Raw genomic sequence first — 23033 nt, 5'->3', positions numbered from 1 at the left:
GTGGTAGCCGGGCATCATCTAGTTCTTCTGGTCTCAGGCTGATGAAGTCTCTGGTTTATGTGGCCCATTCTGTCTCTTGGGCTAATACTTTCCCTGTGTCTTTGGTGTTGTTCGTTCTCCTTTACTCCAAGTGGTTGGGACCAATTGATGCATCTTACATGGCCACTTGCAAGCTTTTAAGACCCCAGACGCCAAGGCTGTAAATCTTTATGGAAGAAGACTGCCACATGTTTCTCCTGCCGAGCTGCTGCTGGTTTTGAACCACCTACCTTTGGGTTAGCAGCTGAGTGCTTTAACCACTGTGCCACCAGGGCTCCATATATATGCTTGTGTAACCCCTGCAACCTACCTCTCTCTATATATATATGTACACATGCTTATATACTTGGATAAACATTGTGCAGTTTATAAAATGATACAAATTATGTTGGTTGCATGGATTGGGGGTGTACATTTGGAAGACTAATATTTTCTTTTTATGTCTTTTAAATGTAAAAAGTCTAAATGACATTATATTCCTAAATAGAAATGATGATTCGAGGGATTAGTTTTTTTTAATATGAGCTTTATTCAGATACAATTCATACACCATGCAATACACCCATTTAAAGGGTAAAATTCAGTGATTTTAGTATATTCACAGAGTCGAACAATTATCATTACAATAAATTTCAGAACATTTTTATCGCCCCTCCCCCCAAAACCCATATCCATTAGCAAGTCCCCAGCGCTAAGTCCCCAAGTCCCCAGCACTAAGCAATCACTAATCTACTTTCTGTCTCTATAGATTTGCCTATTCAGGACATTTTATATAAATGGGAATCATACAGGATATGGTCTTTTGTGATTGGCTTCTTTCCCTTAGCTTACTGTTTTCAAAGTTCATCCATGTTATAATATCTATCAATACTTCATTCCTTTTTATGGCTGAATAATATTCCATTGTGTGGACGTACCATGTTTTTTAAATCCATTGATCAATTGATGGGCATTTGATTTGTTTTTACTTTTTGGCTACTATGAATAATAGCTGTTATGAATGTTTGTGTGCAAGTTTCTATATGGACATATGCTTTCATTTCTTTTGGGTATATACCTCAGTGAAATTGCTGGGTCATATGGTAACTCTATATTTAACATTTTGGGGAACTGCCAAATGGTTTTCCAAAGTGGCTGTACGTTTTTCATTCCCACTAGCAATGTATGAAGGTTCTTATTTGTCTACATCCTTGCCAACACTTGTTATAGTGTGAGTTTTTTATTTAAGCCATCCTAATGGGCGTGAAGTGGCATTTCATTATGGTTTTGATTTATATTTCTCTAGTGACTAATGATGTTGAACTTCTTTTCTTGTGCATGTTAACCATTTTTATATATTTTTTGAAAATATGTTTGAATGTCTATTCAAAACCTTTGCCCATTTTTTAATTAGGTGATTTGTCTTTTTATTATTGAGTTGTAAGAGTACCATATGTTTTACTTAATTTTTTTAAATATTGCTATATTTGTTTATAAGACTAATTTTTTCCCCTCTTATTGAAAGGTCCTGTCCAAAATGCGTTGATGTCTTCACAGTTGTCAATGAGCCAAGGATATAATTCTCAGCTTCCAGGATCCTACCCTCATCTAATACCAACAAAGACTTCTTTGAATCCAGTCTCTGGACAGTCTAACTATGGTGGTTCTCAGACTGTTTCTCCATTAAGTAATTATCAGGGAGCTGGGCAGACTCCTGATAGACCACCCATGGCTTCTAATACAGAGACACCTTCACTCCATAGTGGTCCTGTTTCCCGAATGCAGCCACCTGCTTCTCAGAACCCAGCTGCTACGCCAATGCCTTCTGGTAGTTTTCTTCCTGGAGTCAACCTACCATCACCACCTTTGAATTGGCAATATAACTATACATCCACAGGATCACAGACAAACCGTTGTCCTCATGTATCATCCCAACCAACTGTATCTGGGAATACAAATTTAACAGCAAATCATCAGTATATTTCTTCTGGAGATCCTGCACTTCAGAACAGCTACATAAAATCAGGTAATGTTATGTTGTTGTTGTGCGCCGTGGAGTCAATTCCTATTCATAGTGACATTATAGGACAGAGTAGAACTGCCTCATGGAGTTTCCTAGGGTGTAATTATTACGGGGAGTCCTGTGGCACAGTGGTTAAGAGTTCGACTGCTAACCAAAAGGTTGGCGGTTCGAATCCACCAGCCTCCTCCTGAAAACCCTGTGAGGCAGTCGTACTCTGTTGTATAGGGTTGCTATGAGTCGGAATCGACTCGATGACAATGGGTGGTGTGTGGTGGAATCTTTACGGGAGCGAATCACCAGGTCTTCTCTCCTGTGGAGCCACTGGTGTGTTTGAACCGCGATCTTTCAGTTAGCAGCCACGTGCTTTCTAGGAGTGCTTAAAATGTAGAAAAGTGAAACTTTTGCTTATTTAGATGTTTGTGTTAATATTTCAAGCCTTAGATCCATTTGGAAAAGTATTCATTTTTAAAATCATTGTCAGTCTTTAAATAAACTGTTTCTCAAACTTTGCATTAACGCAACTTAAATTCATGGATTATTCCTTTTTGCTTCTTTCCTTTGAAAGTATCCTCTGTTTTTGAGTCACCCATGATAGTTCAGGGATTCAGGTGTACATGAAGAACCACTTCCTGAGGGACTAACTTTTTATTTTTTTATTTTTTATTGTTGTACTTTAAGTGAAAGTTTACAATTCAAGTTAGTCTCTCATACAAAAATTTATACATACATTATTATGTGACCCTAATTGCTCTCCCTGTACTGTGACAGCACATTCCTCCTTTCCACCCCTGATTTCCTGTATCCATTCAACCAGCTCCTGACCATCTCTGCCTTCTCATCTCACCTCTGGACAGGAGCTACCCATTCAGTCTCACATATCTGCTTGAACTAAGAAGCACACTCTTCACGAGTATCATTTTATGTCCCGTAGTCCAGTCTAATCTTTGTCTGAAGAGTTAACCTCGGGAATGGTTTTAGTGCTGGGTTGACAGAGAGTCTTGGGGCCATGCTTTCTGGGGTTCCTCCAGTCTCAGTGAGACCATTAAATCTGGTCTTTTTACTAGAATTTGAGTTCTGCACTCCACTTTTCTCCTGCTCCATCAGGCACTCTCTGTTGTGTTCCCTGTCAGGGCAGTCATTGCTGGTAGCCGGGCACCATCTAGTTCTTCTGGTCTCAGGCTGATGAAGTCTCTGGTTTATGTGGCCCTTTCTGTCCCATGGGCTAATGTTTTCCTTGCATGTTTGGTGTTCTTCATTCTCTTTTACTCTAGTTGGATTGGGACCAATTGACGTATCTTAGATGGCCGCTCACTAGCTTTTAAGACCCCAGACACTACTCACCAAAGTAGGATGCAGAACATTTTCTTAATTAACTTTGTTATGCCAGTTGACCTAGATGTCCCCTGAAACCATGGTCCCCAGACCCCCACCCCTGCTACTCTGTCCCTCGAAGTGTTTGGTTGTATTTAGAAAACTTCTTAGCTTTGGTTTAGTCCAGTTGTGCTGACCTCCTCTGTAGTGTGTGCTGTCCTTCCCTTCACCTAAGATAATTCTTGTCTACCATCTAGTTAGTGAATAACCCTCTCCTTCCCTCCCCACCCTCATAACCATCAAAGAATGTTTTCTTCTGTGTTTAAACCTTTGGACTGACTATTATTTTAACTAGACTCCATCTCATATTCTAGTGTAGCTGAATCCCAGTGCTCTCTCTTTGGTCTTGATCTACGGCTTCGGTTATCTTTTTTGGCATAGCTGTTGATGGTTTTTGTTCACAGAAACTGCAGGATCCTGGAGGGCAGGTCAGAACAGAAGATGCGTTTGGAGAGAGGAATGTTATTAAGCACAACTGGGGTTAGAAAGCAGTCAACAGAGATTTATACCTGTATTTTCTTCTAAGAGTTTTATAGTTTTAGCTCTTTGATCTATTTTGAGTTGATTTTTATATATGGGATTAGGTGGAGGTCCAACTTCTCTCTTTTACATGTGGATATACAGTTGTCTCAGCACCATTTGTTGAAAAGATTATTCTTTCTTCCATTGAATGGTCTTGGTACCCTTGTTGAAATCAGTTGACCATAAATTGATGGGTATTTTTGGAATCTGAATTTTATCCTATTGATCTATTGTCTATCTTTATGCCAGGACCAAACAGTCTTGATCACTGTAGATTTGTGTAGTAAGTTTTGAATTTGGTAAATGTGAATTCTCAACTTGGTTCTTTTTCAAGATTGTTTTGGCTATTCTGGGTACTTTGCAGTTCCACAAGAATTTAGGATCAGCTTATCAATTTTGGCAAAAAAGACAGCTGACATTTTGATAGGAATTATGTTGAATCTGTAGATCACTTTGGGGTAAAAACTGTATATTCTTGGTCTGACTTTGATCATTCCATTTTTTAACCTCAGTGTTTAGTCATATATGTTTCAGAAATTTGTTCATTTAACCATTTTACTTTTCCTTTTCTTGCTATTAAAATTGGAGCTGTGGTGGTGCAGTGGTTAAGCATTCACCTGCTAACCAAAAGGTCGGGAGTTTGAATCCACCAGCTGCTTCTTGAAAATCGCATGGGGGCAATTCTACTCTGTCCTGTAGGGTCACTATGAGTTGGAACTGGCTTGACGACAGTGGGTTTGATTTTTTGGTTGTATATACTTATCGACATTAGTAATATTACTTTAAAAAGTATTTAAAATTCCATATCGAGATCCGCATGATTCTGCTCAGCAGACATCCTCTAGGAAGTGAACTAGTAAAAGCTAAAATGTTAGTAATCTGAAATGTTTTTGTCTGTGACTGAAACCCTCAGGTAGAGCATTTGGACTCCAGCACAGATACCGAGAAACATGAGCAAGTCCTATTCCTATATAAAAGAAAGGAAGAGAAAGATATATAAACTAGTAAAATAAACCTAAAATAAATCCATGGCTCCCTGTCTTTTTTCTTAAACAAGACCTCTAAAAACATTCCTTGTTTTTTACTTCTGTTTTTTCAACTCATCATTAATAGTAGGTGCCTGATAGTCTAATCTCAACACTGTATCCCTTTCTTCTACTAAGTTTCTAGTCCACATATTATTAAATTCTCTGAAAATTTTTTCTAATAGAGGCCACCTTTTAGCATCCTTACATTAGCTTGAGGGATCATGGAAGACAGATTCTGAAACTTTAGCTATTAGTGTTATACATAAGGATTATTCAGCTTGAAAAAATGTCTGTTTTATAAAATGTAACAATATTCTTGATTCAGAAATAGTCTTCTTAAAGCTGTGAAAAATCTCTATAAATTCACTTGTATTAAAATTAGGTTGTTAAACCTTTGTGGTGGGATATATTCATGCCTTTTCATGCTGAGTTGGAAATGGACCTTGCCCCTTTGAGTTGTCTGTAAAGCCATAGATATGCTTACATGCTTCTTAGATAAGGAAGTTAAGTGCAGCTAATCTTTGTTTTCACTTCACTAAGAAGGCATTGGTTAGTCTTATTGGGAGAAATAAGATTCAATAATGTAATAATGTTTCAACTGGAGAATTTATTGTAGAAACATTGGAAAAGTTCACACCTGGTTATCTTTGTTCTTTTAGTTTTATAAAATATGAGATTAATTGTATAATACATTATAAATAAAATGCATTGCCTATTTTACTTACATACTCAGAAGTTAAAAAAAAATCTTAGAATGAAAAATTAAATCACATACCTACCAGTGTTGTTTCAACTATACATAAACTTTGGATTGTGTCCTGATTTTTAAGCTAGGAAATGTTCTTTTTTTTTTTTAATTTTATTGTGGTACTTTAAGTGAAAGTTTATAATTCAAGTTAATCTCTCATACAAAAATTTATACATACATTATTATGTAACCCTAATTGCTCTCCCTGTACTGTGACAGACACTCCTCCTTCCCACCTCTGATTTCCCGTATCCATTCAACCAGCTCGTGACCATCTCTGCCTTCTCATCTCACCTGTGGACAGGAGCTGCCCATTTAGTCTCACGTATCTGCTTGAACTAAGAAGCACACTCTTCACAAGTATCATTTTATGTCCCGTAGTCCAGTCTAATCTTTGAAGAGTTGACCTCGGGAATGGTTTTAGTACTGGGTTGACAGAGAGTCTTGGGGCCATGCTTTCTGGGGTTCTTCCAGTCTCAGTGAGACCATTAAGTCTGGTCTTTTTACTAGAATTTGAGTTCTGCACCCCACTTTTCTCCTGCTCCATCAGGGACTCTCTCATGTTTAGGGAATGTTCTTGAATACAGTGTTCAAGTCATTATGGAAGGTAACTATCTTTAATTATTATTAGGTAAATATTGAACAGCATACAGATTTATAATCTCATTTTTAACAGACCATATACTCAGCAAGATAAAATAAAACAAAAATACAACTTGGAGAATTTAGAGTAATATAATATTCTGTATTTTTAGAAAGCATACTCTAGACCTAGTGATGTTATTTGAATGGGCTATATTTAATAGGGCATTAAAAAAATCCTATTAATGTTAGTTTCTACTAGGAATATTTCACATGCCTGTTGAACTTCTGTGACCAGTTGATTAAAAATTAATCAATAAAGGGAGAATTTTACCTACCCTAGAAGTGATTTGGGGAGTTCTGATGACACAGAACTCAACAGTGGTTGATTGCTCGGCTACTAATTGAAAGGTCGGTGGTTCGAACCCACCAGCTGCTCCTTGGGAGAAAGATGTGGCAGTCTGCTTCTGTAAATATCACAGCCTGGGAAACCCTGTGAGGTAGTTCTATGCTGTCCCACAGCATCTCTGAGTGGGAATCGACTCAGTGGCAGTGGGTTTTGAGTTTAGAAGTGATTTGTTGCTTTTTTTTTTTTTTTTTCACTGCTTTAATAATTGACAGGTAAGAAGAATGGTAGGAGAGACTTGGAAGCCTGTGCATATAGATTAAAAAGTCATAAACCTGGGAAGTTATTATCATATTTCTGGTAATTTGGTAATTATAATTAAAGTATAAATTTTGAAATTAGTCAGGTTTGGTAAAAGACTGGTTTTGACCTTTGTCTTACGACCTTAAGTGACATGTGAAAAATCAATGTTTCCATAGGTTCTGCACCCCCTTTAGTGAATCCACCTCTGCCTACTACTTTTCAACCAGGAGCTCCGCTTGGACCCCCTCCAACTGGAGGCCCACCTCCAGTCAGAGCCCTCACTCCCGAGAAATCTTCATATGGTGCTGTATCCCAGCCCTCATTTAACTCAGCTATCAAACAAGAAGGTAAGCAAGTTAAAAAACAAAGTCAAATCATAAAGTTTCAACTTAGGGTAGAAAGATTGATATAATGTGAATTCTGTGTATCAGAATCTCCCCCCCCCTCGAGAAAATCTAGTTGTTTGATTAGGGATAGCAAAAAACAAAACTAAACCCATTGTCATCCAGTAGATTCCTACTCATAGTGACCCTACTGGACAGAGTAGAACTGCCCCAGAGGGTTTCCAAGGAGCAGCTGGTGGATTCAAACTGCTGACCTTTTGGTTAGCAGCTGAGCTCTTAACCACTTGCCGCCAGGGCTCCTTGATTAGGAATGGGCCTTAAGAATTTAAAGTTGTAAGAAGTTCCTCAGAAATTTTACTGCCCTATGTGAGGAGCCCTGGTGGTGCAGTGGTTAAGAGCTATGGCTGCTAACCAAAAGATCTGTACTTCAAATCTACCAGCCACTCCTTGGAAACGCTCTGGGGCAGTTCTGCTCTGTCCTATAGGGTCACTATGAGTGGGAATCGCCTCCATGGCAGTGGAGTATGCTGGGTTGTGGACTAGCATTTGGGAACCACTGCTCTTAACTTTTTGTTTTATTTTGTTGTTGTGCAGATTTTTAAAAATCATGACTATAAAGTTAAGTGCCTTTTGGAGGGGCAGTTTGAGGGAAGAGAATTGTTGCTTTTCTGGACATGATCTTAGACCTATACTTTTAAAATATTGCCCATTTTCCATAGAAGCCATATTTTGATCACAGTTATGATTGTATATATTAACAAATATTTCTGAGCCTAAACAAAAGTTGAGTATACAAATATTTTTAATTTATTTATATAAATAATCAAATGTTTTAAAGCATTATCTTGGGATATAACCTTGAACACAAGTTTATTAATTTAAATAAGACATTTTGTAAAGTAAGAAATTTAATTTTAGCAGTATTATAACCATTACAGCAAGATTTGGAAATAGGAAAATAGAGAAAAGGAGAGGGAAAAGCATCACCCATTATCCCACTAAGAATACAATCAATATTTTCCTTTTTATATTTTTATCTAGTATTTCCTTTTTTAAGTATTACGAGTAGGGAAAAAACTGACCTGTGAATGGTTCGAAAAGAATTGAATTATATTTGAGTAACAAAATGATACTGAATTATCCCACTGGTTTCTAGATTATAGTTTTGAAAATCAAGCTACAGGAAAAAAATTATTAACCAGCTAAAAAGAATTTGCAGTGTGCCCAATGTTTTTGTTTTTATTAAAAGTTTTAGTAGTAGGGTTTTCTATATTAAGGCATGGCTGAAGTCATGGAGGTCTTAAGAATTGGAAAAAAGTTACTGACTTTATTAAAACTATTAAATATTGTATATTGGGTGTTAATATGGACTGTTAAAGTTAGCATGTTTAAACCTAAGTGTTAGAGGTATTTATATTACCTTCAAATTATTTCTGCATTCCATTCTGCTTGTTAGATATTTTGAAAATAAGATTGTTTATCCTTATAATTTTATTTTCTTTATCTTTAAGTAGTACTGCTTTTTTTCCCCTTTTATTTATTTTCTTGTTGTTGTTGTTGAGAATATACACAGCCAAACATATACCAATTCAGCAACTTCTACATGTACAACTTAGTGACATTGATTACATTTTTCGAGTTGTGCCACCATTCTTACCCTCCCTTTCTGAGTTGTTCTTCCCTTATTAACATAAACTCACTGCCACCTAAGGTTCCTTTCTAATCTTTCGAGTTGCTGTTGTCAGTTTGATCCCATATAGAGTAGATAATTCTTGAAAGAGCATAATGCTCAGGACAGACCTTTTTTACTAGTTAAGCTAAACTGTTGCTTGGTTTTAAGATGATTTCAGGAGAATAGTATTGCTTTAGATTATTTTTTTTTCCAGTGTGTACTGCTCCTTAGATGTTGTTATTGCAGCTCTCACAGTTGATGAAATCTTTTAACTAGTATATGATTTTATAAATGCCGCATAGAACCATACTTTTTATAAGTTATTTTACTGGAATTGGGTTTTGAAAGCCTAGCTATTGGGGCCCTTGTCTTAGACACAATGTAAGATGAAAAAAGATTGCTTTAAAAGACTCATGTTCCCTTTCACTGAAGCTACACCTAAATTATTTCTAATTTTTGTATATTTTAAAAACTTGCATTAAGAAAAAAACTTTAGTTGTTTGAAATTCTTATTTCAGTATTTGACGTTTTTGCTTGGCTGTGGTTTAAACTGTTGACATCAGTTCAAATTGTGAGAGAAATTATAATAATTGTTCTAATTTAAATGTGTTAATAAACTTCCCTTATAGGTGGTACATCAAATACTAATAATGGATCTATGGTGGTCCACAACAGTTGTGATGAAATTGAAGGAGGTGGCTTCTTGGGTGAGATGCTATGAAAGTTTTTTTTTTTTTTTAAATCTGATTATAAAGTAGTATGTGTTCACTGTAGGAAATTTGGAAAGTGTAGAAACAAAGGACAAAACTTCATAACCATGTTGTGTAGTAATACCTACTGTTAACATTTTGATCTCTGTGCATTCAGATTTTGTCTAGTGTTTTGTTTTCTCTCTAGAATTGGGATCGTGGACTTTATTGTTATTATATTATGACTACAGGATTTTTTTTTATCAATTTTATCTGTTTAAATTTATTTAACTAGTCTCCTAAGTTGAACATCGAGGATATTTTCATTAAAGTTGTTTGAATCAGAATTTTAGTCTGAATAGAAATTTAGTATGTGGTAAACTAACTATGCCAAACCTGCTTTTGTATGTTTACAGCTGTATGCTACATTAACTAGATTAATGTAGTTAATACAGATTAAATAGTTGTTAATAGTATTTGTCTTATACAGAATTGATACATCAAAGTATTAAATTATCCAGAGAATTTTGGAGTTATAATTTGTATTTTTTCTCTAAATTTTTATTTATTTTATTGTTGTTGAGAGTATATATAACAAAACATACACCAACTCAGTAGTTTCTACATGTACAATTTAATGACATTGATTACATTATTTGAATTGTACAACCATTCTCACCCTCCTTTTCTGAGTCGTTCCTCCCTTATTAACATAAAGTCACCGCCCCCTAAGGTTCCTTTCTAATCTTTCGAGTTGTTGTCAATGCCATATAGACAGTTCTTAAAAGAGCGCAATGCTCAAGGCAGGCCTTTTTCACTAGTTACGCCAAACTGTTGTTTGGCTTTAAGATGACTTCAGGGGATATTTTTGATTTGAAAGTCTAGAGTCCATGAGAATTTGAAATTTTGTTCTGCATTTTCCCCCTTTTGATCAGGATTCTTCTGTGGAATCTTGGATCAAAATTTCAGTAATGATAGCCAGGTAACATCCAGTTCTTCTGGTCTCATGGCAAAGGAGGTAGTTGTTCATGGAGGCAATTAGCCACACATTCCGTATCCTCCTCCTGTTTCTGACTCTCCTTCTTCCTCTGTTGCTCCAGGTAAATAGAGACCAATTGTTGTGCCTTGGATGGCTGCTTGTAAGCTTTAAAGACCCCAGGCACTACACAGTGAACTAGGAGGTAGAACCAGAAGGACTAAACACGTTATTAGGCCAGTTAACTGGGACGTCCCATGAAATGGTGACCTTAAACCTCCAAACCAAGGAACCAAATCCCATGAGGTGTTGGTTGTGCATAAGCAATCTCAGCAGCTCTCTCTTTTTTTTTTTGTCATTGTAAATATATCTATCACACAGCCTTTGCCAGTTCAACTTTTTACAGGTGCACAACTTACAGCAATTAACAATAATCAGCTGTGCAATACCCTTAATCAATGTGATTTTTCCATCGCTGTTAACTCCGCTTTTCCCTCTCCTCCCGCCCCTGGTAACCACTAATAAACTTTGGTCTCTCTATGTTTGCCTTTCTTGTCTTATATGGTTTTTAATGTGTTGATTTAAAGTATTCTAGAGTATAAAATAGAACTTAAAAGTTACCTTGTTTCTAGCAACACCACAGCTTACGAATAAGAATCCCAAAATGGGCCGAAGTGTTGGATATTCCTATCCCTCCTTACCACCTGGTTATCAGAACACAACACCAACTAGTACACCTGGAATGCCACCCTCTTCCTTGAATTACCCAAGTGGGCCACAGACCTTTACTCAGGTAAACATTTGTTTGTTTTCCCCTGTCTTCCCCCTTTTGGTTTAAATTGCTATATACATGAAGAAGGCTTTAGGAATTTGTATTGAATATTTTTATAATCAACTAAAATAGTAATATTTCATAAGGCCTTTGTTCTTTTACATTCTTCAGAACCAAAAAATTGACATTGACAAGGAAATCTAGATTACAGTTTTGTTAATTTAGAGAGAAATTAAGTAACCAAGTCCCTTAACACTTGTTTTCAACTGAAGACATTACAAGGTTATTTACTTAGAAATTATCTGTAGACTCCTTTAGGTGCTAATCATTTGACTGCAAGCATGAGTGGATTAAGTCTACATCCAGAAGGTCTAAGAGTTATCAATCTTCTTCAAGAAAGAAACGTGCTCCCTTCAACACCTTTGCAGCCTCCGGTTCCAAATTTGCATGAAGACATCCAGAAACTTAATTGTAACCCAGAGTAAGGCTTCAAACAGCATTTCTTTTTTTTTTTGTTTATTGTTGTAGTTTAAGTAAAAGTTTACATTTCAAGTTAGTCTCTTATACAAAAATTTATACATACATTATTATGTGACCCTAACTGCTCTTCCTATACTGTGGCAGCACACTCCTCTCCACTCCTGATTTCCCATGTCCACTCAGCCAGCTCCTAACCCTCTCTGCCTTCTCATCTCGCCTCCGGACAGAAGCTGCCCTTAGTCTCATGTATCTGCTTGAGCTAAGAAGCACACTCTTCACGAGTATCATTTCAAACAGCATTTCTTATCAAAAGTTTTTCAAATTTATTTTTTAGCTTCTTGTACTATGAAAAAGCTGACTAGTATATTAATTTTCAAACGTATTTCTACATCTAGAAAACAGAACTCTGTTACTTGCTTACTTAATTGAGATTTGAAATGTGCTAGGTTGAGAAATAGGGTTTAACCTGTGAACCGATTGCTGCCCTCACTATTCTTATCAGCCCTAATGGGGCTCTGATATTATCGTTATGGTGGCAACATTCTTTCTTCAGAGAAAGTCAAAAGTGCAGGGATCTGATTCTGTATAATCCTTTACTGGGTCTCATTTTAAATTGCTTTTATAACAAACATTTTTATAATATTCTTTTCTCCCTAATTTACTCCGTTTAAATATATTTTTGGTAAATTAAACTTCGTTATGTTTAAATAGTTTTTTTAGAACCTTCAGCAAAACTGAACTTTTCAGTAATAAGCTTTGAATTTTCAAATTTGGGTCATTCTCATTTAATTCCAGTGTAATCTAGATGTATATAAAGAAAAATAAGTCATTTGGTAATGTAGACTGTTTTATGCACAAGCCATGAAGAGGCTGTATTTTAGTTAACAAATATAGAAGTATAACTGTCTACTCTATTTGTGAATAGGATGTAGACTTAAATATTTTAATGGGACAAAATTTGAGAGTGTCTATTGAAATTTTTCATTTTTTGTCTGATCCAGTGTTAAAATGTATACCTTAAAAAAATTTTTTTTGTCCAAACATAATCATAGCAGCAACTGACAGATGTTTTTTACTTTGATGTAGGTTATTTCGATGCACTCTGACTAACATTCCTCAGACTCAGGCCTTACTGAATAAAGCCAAACTTCCTTTGGGGCTACTCCTTCATCCTTTCAAAGACCTAGTGGTATGTTTCACTACTAAAAGTAAATGTCTTATAGAAAATTATCTTAGTGGCAAGGAATTTTCTGTGACAGTGCAGGAATCCAGTATAGAATTTTTTTGAGCTATCTTTAGGAACTTGATTTCTTTATTTTCATCTTCAAAATAAGGCAAAATAAGCATATTGTTGAAAAATCTAAGAGGTACTGAACAGATAACTGAAAGAAAATAAATAAATGAATGTGCTATTTTAAAAAGTTACAAATTATTTACTCATTAAAATACTTTACCCAGTCCCCCAGTTCTGCTGTCCTTGGAGTAGAATTGGGTGATTAAGGAAGCTGTGGCACTTTTGTGCTAAGGCTCTAAGACCTGGGCTCGTGGTTACATAGTCTTGAGTATGTCAGTGCCTAAGTGGGGTGACTTTCCCAAAACAAACCTCCTAGTGGTGATAGGATATTATTTCTTTTACTAATTTTTGGTGTTTAATATGCAAGATAAATTTTAAATAGCGTAATTGCAAAGGCCAATTTAAAGGCAAAATATAAAGAGAACAATCCTGAAAAAAAACAATAGGTTTAAAATCAGTCCATTTGAGCTGCATAATTTTTTGTATGGCAGTTTGGACACATCTTTTTACTATAGATTTTTTTCTCCAAAATTATAGTATCTTCAACAGTTATTTGGAAGGAATGGGTTAATGTTTGACCTTTAAACATGATGATTACTGCCTTTAAAAAATTAGTTCTATTTTTTTAGCAATTGCCCGTGGTTACCTCCAGTACAATTGTGAGATGCCGTTCATGCAGGACATACATCAACCCTTTTGTTAGCTTTCTTGACCAAAGGAGATGGAAGTGTAATTTATGTTACCGAGTCAATGATGGTATGTATTCTGACACATTTAATAGTTTTTACTTACTTTGTAGGAAAATCAGATAATACAAATGTGAGGGGGAAAAAAAACCCCAAAAAACCAAGCACCTCTTGTTTACTTGTACTCTTTCCACTCAAAGATAATTACAGTTAAATTTTTTCTATGCATTTATAATTATAAATAGCTTTATACTTTTAAACAAAAAATGTTACAATACTACCTTGAAACCACTTTTTTACATTTATTATATTGCGTATATAATAAATGGTATATTTCATGGTATTATTTAAGTCAGTAATTTAAGAAATATTTTTGTTTAGAAATTGTCCCATGCCTTTTCTCTAGGGTGAAAGAAATAAGTCCACAGAATAGCTGCCTAATTCATTCACTGCTGTATGAAGGGAGGTGGGCAATGCTTAGAAGGTTAGTTGAATGTAGTTTTCTCAGTAATTAAGGAGGAAGATATCTCTTTTAGTAACTGTTTCACAACTTAATTTACACTTGAGGAATATCACCTAACCTACAAGATTCCCTTAGGTTTAGAGAAAAAAAAAGATATGATTATATGTACATTGAAGATTAGGTCTCTGTTTGGCAGGAGTTTCATTAAGAGTTGGAAAATAGAGGACTATAAGATTTTTTAAAGACCAATTTCATTGTTTATATGTGTGTGTGTGTTTTCAGAATAGAGGAAAGTGAGGGATAGGAAAAGGACTCTTTTACTCTATAATAATTCAGCAAACGTATGTATAATGTTTAGTACACCTTTAAATTTTTTTGTATATGTGCTTCAATATACAAAATGAAATTATAATAAAGATTGAAGTCATTTTTATGTATAGACAGACCATTTAATGAACTGTAGCTTACCTATTAGGGTACATAGGGATTTGAATTTCTAAACATCCCAAGTTACTGGGAAGATAAATGCAATGATAGTTAATTTAGAAAATTCTCTTTGAACACTAGTGTATTATAAGTGGTAGGTGACTCATGTTCCATGAAGATCTCATTAATTAATGAAACTCAGTAAACCCTATGATGTTAATCTATGAAGTGTTTTTACCATAGCACTCTAGGTCCAGCCCTCCCCCCACAAAACAAAACAAAACACCAAACTAGTTGCTGTCGAGTTGACTCCGACTCATGGCGACCCCAGGTGTTGCAGAGTAGAACTGTTCCATAGGGTTTTTAAGGCTGTGACCTTCAGAAGCAGATTGCCAGGCCTTTCTTCTGAGGCACCTCTGGGTTGGTTCAAATCCAAACATTTCAGTTAGTAGTCAAGCAGTTAACCATTTGTGCCACCCGAGGACTCCTCTAGATCCAGCCCTCCTGTGAATTTCATATGTCATATAATGAGTCAATATCCTTGTATAATTGTGAAATTTAACACAAAGTTCAATGTTGGCATTTTAGAAAATAATTTGCATTTAATTAATGAGTTTAGTCATCCTTTCAAGCTATTTTAGAAAAGCAGCTTTAGCAGAAATTAAGACAAAGAGGATATCAGGAGATAGGAAATGAAGAATTGCTGTGATTGTAGTTGTAAATGAATATAATGTTTAAAATGACTATACTCTGTTTATAGGTCGCTGTCCTATAGCGACCCTGTAGGACAGAGTAGAACTGCCCCATACAATTTCCAAAGAGTGACTGGTGGATTGAAACTGCCGACCTTTTGGTTAGCAGTCATATCTCTTAACCACTGCACCACCAGGGCTCCACTATTTGTAGTTGTAAAAGCAAGACATATTTAGTCCCACATCCAGTGTGTGGAAAACTTAAGTGAAACTAAAAAAATATGCATTTATTTCTTTATATTTAGTCTATATTAAATTATTTATTAATCCTTTAATTAAGAAAATAACCAAATGCAAGGTGTATTAAGCTTAATCCTGTCAGTTTTATCATTATATGTTGTTAACTTTACATAGTTCCTGAAGATTTTATGTACAACCCTTTGACCAGAGTTTATGGAGACCCTCTCAGAAGACCTGAAGTTCAGAATTCTACTATTGAGTTTATGGCTCCTTCAGAATACATGGTAAGCTTTCATTTTTTTTTTTTACACACTATACTCATTTCAAAATGTTTTTGTTGTTGTTAGGTGCTCTTGAGTTGGTTCTGACTCGTTGTGACCCTATGTACAACAGAACGAAACATTGCCTGGTCCTGCTCCATCCTCATAATCATGGCTATGCTTGAGCCCATTGTTGCAACTGCTGTGTCAGTCTATCTCGTTGAGGGTCTTCCTCTCTTTTGCTGACCCTCTACTTTAACAAGCATAATACTGGGTTTTAAATAGAACAAGATATCATTTAACAAAATTGTGTATTTTTATAAAAGTAGTTAATTCATGCTTAAGGGTAGGTTTGAAAGGTTAAAGTGTATGTAAAGTTCCACTTAAGTGTTGTGTGACTGTCCAGAAATTTGCAATATAATATTAGGATCATACTTACTTTTAAGTCACTTCTGATTTTTTTCTGTTACAAATAATGCTGTGATGCATATCCTCTTGTAAATACTTTTATTCACTTGTATGAATATCTGAGGTCTTGCCGTTTAAAAATAATAATAATTATGCCTGATATTTAATTAGCGCTGCATTTTACAAAGCATTTCATAGTTTTGATCCACACAGACAGCTTTCTGAAGTAAACTAGGGAAATACTGCTAATCCTATTTTATTTGCCAAACATCACTTATTAAATGGTAGAGCTTGCATAAAAATCCAGACCCTTTGATTTGGTTACTCTTTGACCGTGCCATAATTGCCTCCAAGGAAAGGGGAATATGAAAATAAGACCTAACACCAACTTTTTTTTTTTCTCTAAATTGTATTTTGTTGTTGTTGTTGTTGAGAATATACACAGCAAAACATAACCAATTCAAGTTTCTACATGTACAATTTAGTGACATTGATTATATTCTACACGTTGTGTGACCATTCTCACCCTCCTTTTCTGATAACATAAGTTCACTGCCCCCTTAAGGTTCCTATCTAATCTTTCAAGTTGCTTTTGTCAGTTTGATCTCATATAGGTAGTTCTTAAAAGAGCGTACTGCTCAAGGCAGGCCTTTTTGGCTAGTTAAGCTAAACTATTATTCGATTTTAAGATGACTTCAGGGGATATTTTTGGTTTAAGGTTTAAAGATTATCTCAGGACAAGAGTTTCAGGGGCTCATCCAACCTTCATGCCTTCAGAAAATCGAAAGTCCCTGAGAATTTGAAGTTCTGTTCTACGTTTTCACCTTTTTGGTCAGTGTTACTCTATGAAATTTTTCATCAAAATGTTCAGTAATGATAGCCAGGCACCATCTGGTTCTTCTGGGCTCATGGCAAAGGAGGCAGCTGTTCATGGAGGCAGTCAGCCACACATTCCATGTCCTTCTCCTATTCCTGACTCTCCTTCTTTCTCTGTTGCTCCAGGTAAATAGAGACCAATTGTTGTGCCTTGGATGGCTGTTTGTCAGCTTTTAAGACCCATGGTACTAGACAGGAAACCCTGGTGGTGTAGTGGTTAAAAGTTCGGCTACTAACTAAGAGGTCGGCATTTCGAATCCACCAGGTGCTCCTTGGAAACCCTATGGGGCAGTTCTGCTCTGTCCCATAAGGTCTCTATGAGTTGGAATCGACTCGACAAGGAGTTTTTTGGTTTTGGGCACTACACAATGAATTAAGAGATAGAACAGAGTCACTGAACACGTTATTAGGCCAATTAACTGGGATGTCCCATGAAAGCATGACCTTAAACCTCCAAACCAAGGAACCAAATCCCATGAGGTGTTTGGTTGTACACTTACACCAACTTTTAATACTTTATTTTGGTATATTTTTGTTGAATTATCTTTCACTACCTGGGCAGTTGGGGTCATTTGACTATGGAACTTAGGAGGTGTCGGTCTCTTTTTACTACAGAGAAGTTTTAATGTAGAAAACATTTTGTGGCACTTCAGTGGTTAGTAATAGCTTTCTACAGTGTAGCTGTCCCTTTGTTGAGTTAAATCCAAACAGCAGAAGTGTTTTTTTTTTTTTTTTGAATTGACCTTCCTTTAATTTTGGAGACTTGCCTATAGCAATAAATTTTTGCTCCTTTCTGGCTTATCTCCTGGGGGACAGGTTCTGTGAATTCAGCAAGTAATGATACATGCAAATATATATAAAAGTTGATACGAGTACATGCCCAGTTCTGATTTTGGATATTTGATGCGTTTTGTGGAATTGAAAACAAATCTTTGAATCTACAAGTTTAAAATGCAGAGTATTACAGTTTTATGGAATCTGGCTAAAATGTGTTGATTAAATACCCAGCTGATTTGTCAGTTTCAGAACTATAATTTTCCTAAATTGTGGAATATAGTCATTTATTGAAAGTCTGCAAGGCATAAATTTATGGGTTACCAAATAATTATGAAGTAAACATCTGTGTTAGTACCACCCAGGTGAAAAATTGAATATTGCCAATACTCCCAGAAGCTTTTCTGGTCGCAGTCTCTCCCCTTCCTGCCCTAGAGGAACACTCTTCTGACTTAATAGCAATCACATCCTCATTTTTCTTTCTTAACTCAGCATCTATAAACACTATAGTTGTGCCTGTTTTTAAATTGTGTTCTTTCTATATTCTTATTCTATTATTGCCGATTATAGTCTCCACTCAATCTGAAATAACGCTTATTTTATTGTTCTGCTGTATTTAAACACAATATCTTAGTTATATGGGAAAGATAAGTATAAATTTAATCCTGCTAAATGTATTTAACGAGATCCTTTTTGTTTCTTTAGTTACGACCACCTCAACCTCCAGTATACCTCTTTGTATTTGATGTGTCTCACAATGCAGTTGAAACTGGATACTTGAAGTCAGTTTGCCAGAGTTTGTTAGACAATCTGGATTTGTAAGTATCTTAATTCAGCTTAAATCTGAAATTAACTATGTTTGCAAAATGAATAAGTAGTTTCCAAAATATTTAAAAATAGTTATGTAATTATTTTTTAAAACTACATGTAAATCACTTGTTATCTTAGGTCTCACTTCCCATTAGAAACATTATTTTATTTTAACTCTTTATTATGGAAAAGGTTTTCAAGCATATAATGAGTAGAAAGAATAATGTTATGAACCTCCACATGTGCGTGTCCCCCAACTTTGCTGTTTCCACCTTCTGCTGTTTGTGCCTCATCTAATCCTCCACACACACACTTCTATTTTTCTCTTGAGTATTTTAAAGCAGACCTCAGACAGCATGTTATTTCACTTGTAAATACTTCAGGATTTTCTTTTTTTTAAGCCCTAACTACAATACTAGTATCATACCAAATAAAATCAGTAATAATTTTCTGATGATCTAACACCCAGTTAATTTTTTATTCCTGGTTGTCAGAAAAACATCTTTTTACTGTAAGTTTCTTGGAATCACAGTCCAAACAATGTGCACATGTTGCATTTGGTTGTCATGTCTCTTAAGTCTCTTAAAGTAACTGTATTTTAAGTGGTGTTTAGATACTTAGTGTAATACATAAGAGCTAGCGTGAGCTTTCAGTGTAATGAAATATAGTGCTGTTATGTGGTATGGAGGAATGTGGAGGACCAGATCTCGTCAGAAAGGGAGTAACTCCCTCATCTTGGTGAAAAGGGCATCGTTGTTCCTGCCAGCATTTGTATTTTTAATGTTGTAAGTTGTGTATGGGGAGTCCACTAACTAACCCAAGCATGAACAACAAGAATGAAAACCAATTTGTCTTTCCCATTATGAAACTGTAGGTCCACATATTTGAGTTGTTTAAAACGGATGCTTTGCTGCTCTTTGATCTGAATAAATGTGTTAAACAATTTAAGAAGAGGTTTATGCAAAATTTTTTAAAGAGATGCACTACCTAAATTTATAGTGAGTTTTAAAGTTGGCGTATGGTAATTTTTTAAGCATTCTTTATAAAATAACTTAAAATCATCTGCAAAGTTTTGTACATATTTTCCAGTATTTTTTATGTATTATTTCCTAAATAATTATATTTAAAAAACCTGTCGCTGTCGAGTCGATTCCAACTCATAGCGACCCTATAGGACAGCGTAGAACTGCCCCATAGGGTTTCCAAGGAGCAGCTGGTGGAATCGAACTGCCAACCTTTTGGTTAGCAGCTGAGCTCTTTAACCACTACGCCACCAGGGCTGCAAATAGTCATATATAGGTTTATATTAATATAAGTATAATTGGTTTTGGTTTGCTGTGTTATTACTAATTTTTGTTGATTGTTTGGCTTATGTGTCGTGTTTCCACTTTGAGTAAGATGTGTTTTAAGGGGCTTATTGTTACCGTCTATGTGAGGACAACTTCTATAATGCTAAATTAGATATTTGCATGTGACTCTTAGTAGATATTTTACTTACATATATTTATGGGAAAATTTGATAAAATACTCTTCTGGATTTATTTTTAGGCTTCCTGGCAACACTAGAACAAAAATTGGATTCATTACATTTGACAGTACAATCCATTTCTACAGTCTTCAAGAAGGTCTCTCTCAACCTCAGATGCTAGTAGTTTCAGATATTGAAGGTATATGTTATAAACTTAAAATTATTGAACTGCCTTAGGAAATTTTGGCTTTAGAAATATTTTATGACTGTTTGACAAATTAAGGAATATATAGTGTGATTCTACTATATTAAGCAAAATCCTGAGTACAAAATCGTAAGATTGTTAGAGCTGTAAGAATCCTTTAATTCAATCTCTCATTTTATAGAAGAGAAAACAGGGTTATGGAAGTTAAATAAATTCTAAACAAGGCAGCAAAAACAAGTTAGTGTTAGAACTCAGATTAAGTTAAGATCTCTTTATCCTTTTTTCCCATTCATTCATTCAAAAACTGTTTGAATGTTTACTGTAGCTCTGGGACTATAATAGTTAACAAGGCAGACAAGGTCCCTGCTATTGTGAAGCTTATCTTTTAATAGAGGAGAAAGGCAATGAGCAAGTAATCAAGTAAACACTACAGTTACATTAAGTTAATTACTTTGAAGGAAATAAACAGGATAATGTCAATGAAAATGACGAGGAAAACTACTAAATGGATTGGGTGGGCAGAGAAGCCTTCTTATTTTCCCCTATGTCTTTCTTCCCCTGCAACATCTTAATGTGTGTGTGTATGTGTGTGTGTGTGTGTGTGTGTGTGTATACATATATATATCTATAATAGAGGTGAGATCTAAGATTATTCTGTTAAAATTTAAAGATGTGTATTCAGATCTATTTATGTGGTAAGACTTTCATGAGAAATAAGTGAACACTGATGTGAAAGCTATTTAATGTCATATTTCTATTTGATTGCATCAGGCTAAATGTGCTATTTATGGAATTTTTGGATTACAGGCTTTCTTGGAAGCCTCTTATATAAGATGGGGCTTGACTGGTTCATCTGTAAGGTATTTTTCAGGTCTTAATATTCTGTGGTTTGAATCAATTAGTATTTTTTTATAAAGTACATTTGGTTAGGTATCATAGGGAATACCAAGCTAAACAAAACTGTACTGTGCCCAAGTAATTTATTATTTGGTAGATTTTTTTCTGAGTTTATATTTATTAGCTGTCTATAAGTGGAAAATGAGAACATTTCATTTGAGTTAACTTTTGTTATTTTCTGGAGCCCAGTGGTGGTTCGGTGCTATGGCTGCTAACCAAAAGGCTGGCAGTTCAAATCCACCAGGTGCTCTTAGAAACCATATCAGGCAGTTCTACTATGTCCTATAGGGTCACTATGAGTTGGAATCGACTCAGCGGCAACAGGTTTGGGTTTGAGTTTTTTGTTATTTTCTAAGGCTAAAGATTATAGTGCTTTATTCAAAAAGAAGCAGCCTACTCTACTCAACAAATAGTGCTGGGACAACTGGCTATCCATATTTTGAAAGAATGAATTTGGAACACTACCTCACACTATATACAAAAATTAACTCAAAATGGATCATAGACCTAAGTGTGAAAAGCAAAATTATAAAACTGTTAAAACACAAAAGTAAATTTTTATGACCTTGGATTCGGCAATGGTTTCTTAGATATAACACCAAAAGCACAAGCAACTAAAGAAAAATAGATAAATTGGACTTCCTACAAATTAAAAACTTTTGTTTAAAGGACACAATCAAGAAAGTGAAAGGATAATCTACAGAACGGGAGAAAATACTTGCAAATCATGTGTCTGATAATGGATTTATATCTAGAATATATAAAAGCTCCTACAACTTAATAAAAAGACAGCCCAGTTAAAAAATTAGCAGAAGATTTTAATAGATATTTCTCTATTCAATATTAAAACAAAAACAAAAACCTGTTGCTGTCAAGTTGATTTCAACTCATAGCGACCCTATAGGACAGAGTAGAACTGCCCCATAGGGTTTCCAAGGAGCGCCTAGTATATTCGAACTGCCGATCTTTTCGTTAGCAGCCATAGCTCTTAACCACTATGCCTCCAGGGTTTCCCTATTCAATATACTACATACAGTATTCTCTATATACAAGTGGCCAATAAGCACATGAAGAGATGCTCCACATCACAGTTGTCAGGAAAATGCAAATCAAAACCACGAAGAATTACTACTTCACACCCCCTAAACCAAAAACCAAACCCATTGCCATCGAGTCGATTCCTACTCTTAGCAACCCTCTAAGACAGAGTAGAACTGGTCCCATAGGGTTTCCAAGGAGCATCTGGTGGATTCAAACTGCCGACCTTTTGCTTAGCAGCCGAGCTCTTAACCACTGCACCACCAGGAATCCTCACACCCACTAGGATGACAAAAAAAACAATGACAATAGCAAGTGTTGACAAGGATGTGGAGAAACTGGAACCCCTCACACATTGCTAGTGGGAATGTAAAATGGTATAGCCACTATGGAAAACAATTGTCAGTTCCTCAAAAAGTTGCCCTGTTGTTGTTGCTGTGTGCCATCAAGTCTCTTATGACTCATAGTAACCCTATAGGACAGAGTAGAACTGCCCCATAGGATTTCCTAGGCTGTAGTGGTTAAGAGCTTGGCTGCTAACCAAAAGGTTGGCAGTTTGAATCCACCAGGTGCTCTTTGGAAACCCTATGGGGCAGTTCTGCTTTATCCTGTAGGGTCGCTA

At 35.6% G+C, this 23033-nt stretch overlaps 1 protein-coding gene across 3 annotated transcripts in view; it reads left to right on the top strand.

Annotated features, from left to right (window-relative positions):
- Positions 1-23033, top strand: part of SEC24A (SEC24 homolog A, COPII coat complex component) — an 82333-nt gene that overhangs the window by 24717 nt on the left and 34583 nt on the right. For all 3 annotated transcript variants that reach the window (XM_004384711.2, XM_023738978.1, XM_023738977.1), the window contains exons 2-11: positions 1544-2044; positions 7118-7288; positions 9587-9664; positions 11255-11415; positions 11703-11875; positions 12961-13063; positions 13798-13924; positions 15850-15959; positions 18699-18811; positions 20352-20470. In XM_004384711.2, the coding sequence (XP_004384768.1) occupies positions 1544-2044; positions 7118-7288; positions 9587-9664; positions 11255-11415; positions 11703-11875; positions 12961-13063; positions 13798-13924; positions 15850-15959; positions 18699-18811; positions 20352-20470 (1656 nt within the window). The remainder of the gene's footprint in view (positions 1-1543; positions 2045-7117; positions 7289-9586; positions 9665-11254; positions 11416-11702; positions 11876-12960; positions 13064-13797; positions 13925-15849; positions 15960-18698; positions 18812-20351; positions 20471-23033) is intronic.

The sequence above is a fragment of the Trichechus manatus genome, unplaced genomic scaffold (assembly GCF_000243295.1).
Source record: "Trichechus manatus latirostris isolate Lorelei unplaced genomic scaffold, TriManLat1.0 scaffold00127, whole genome shotgun sequence".
Taxonomy (NCBI): Eukaryota; Metazoa; Chordata; class Mammalia; order Sirenia; family Trichechidae; genus Trichechus; species Trichechus manatus.
This window is presented reverse-complemented; position numbering and strand designations above follow the sequence as displayed.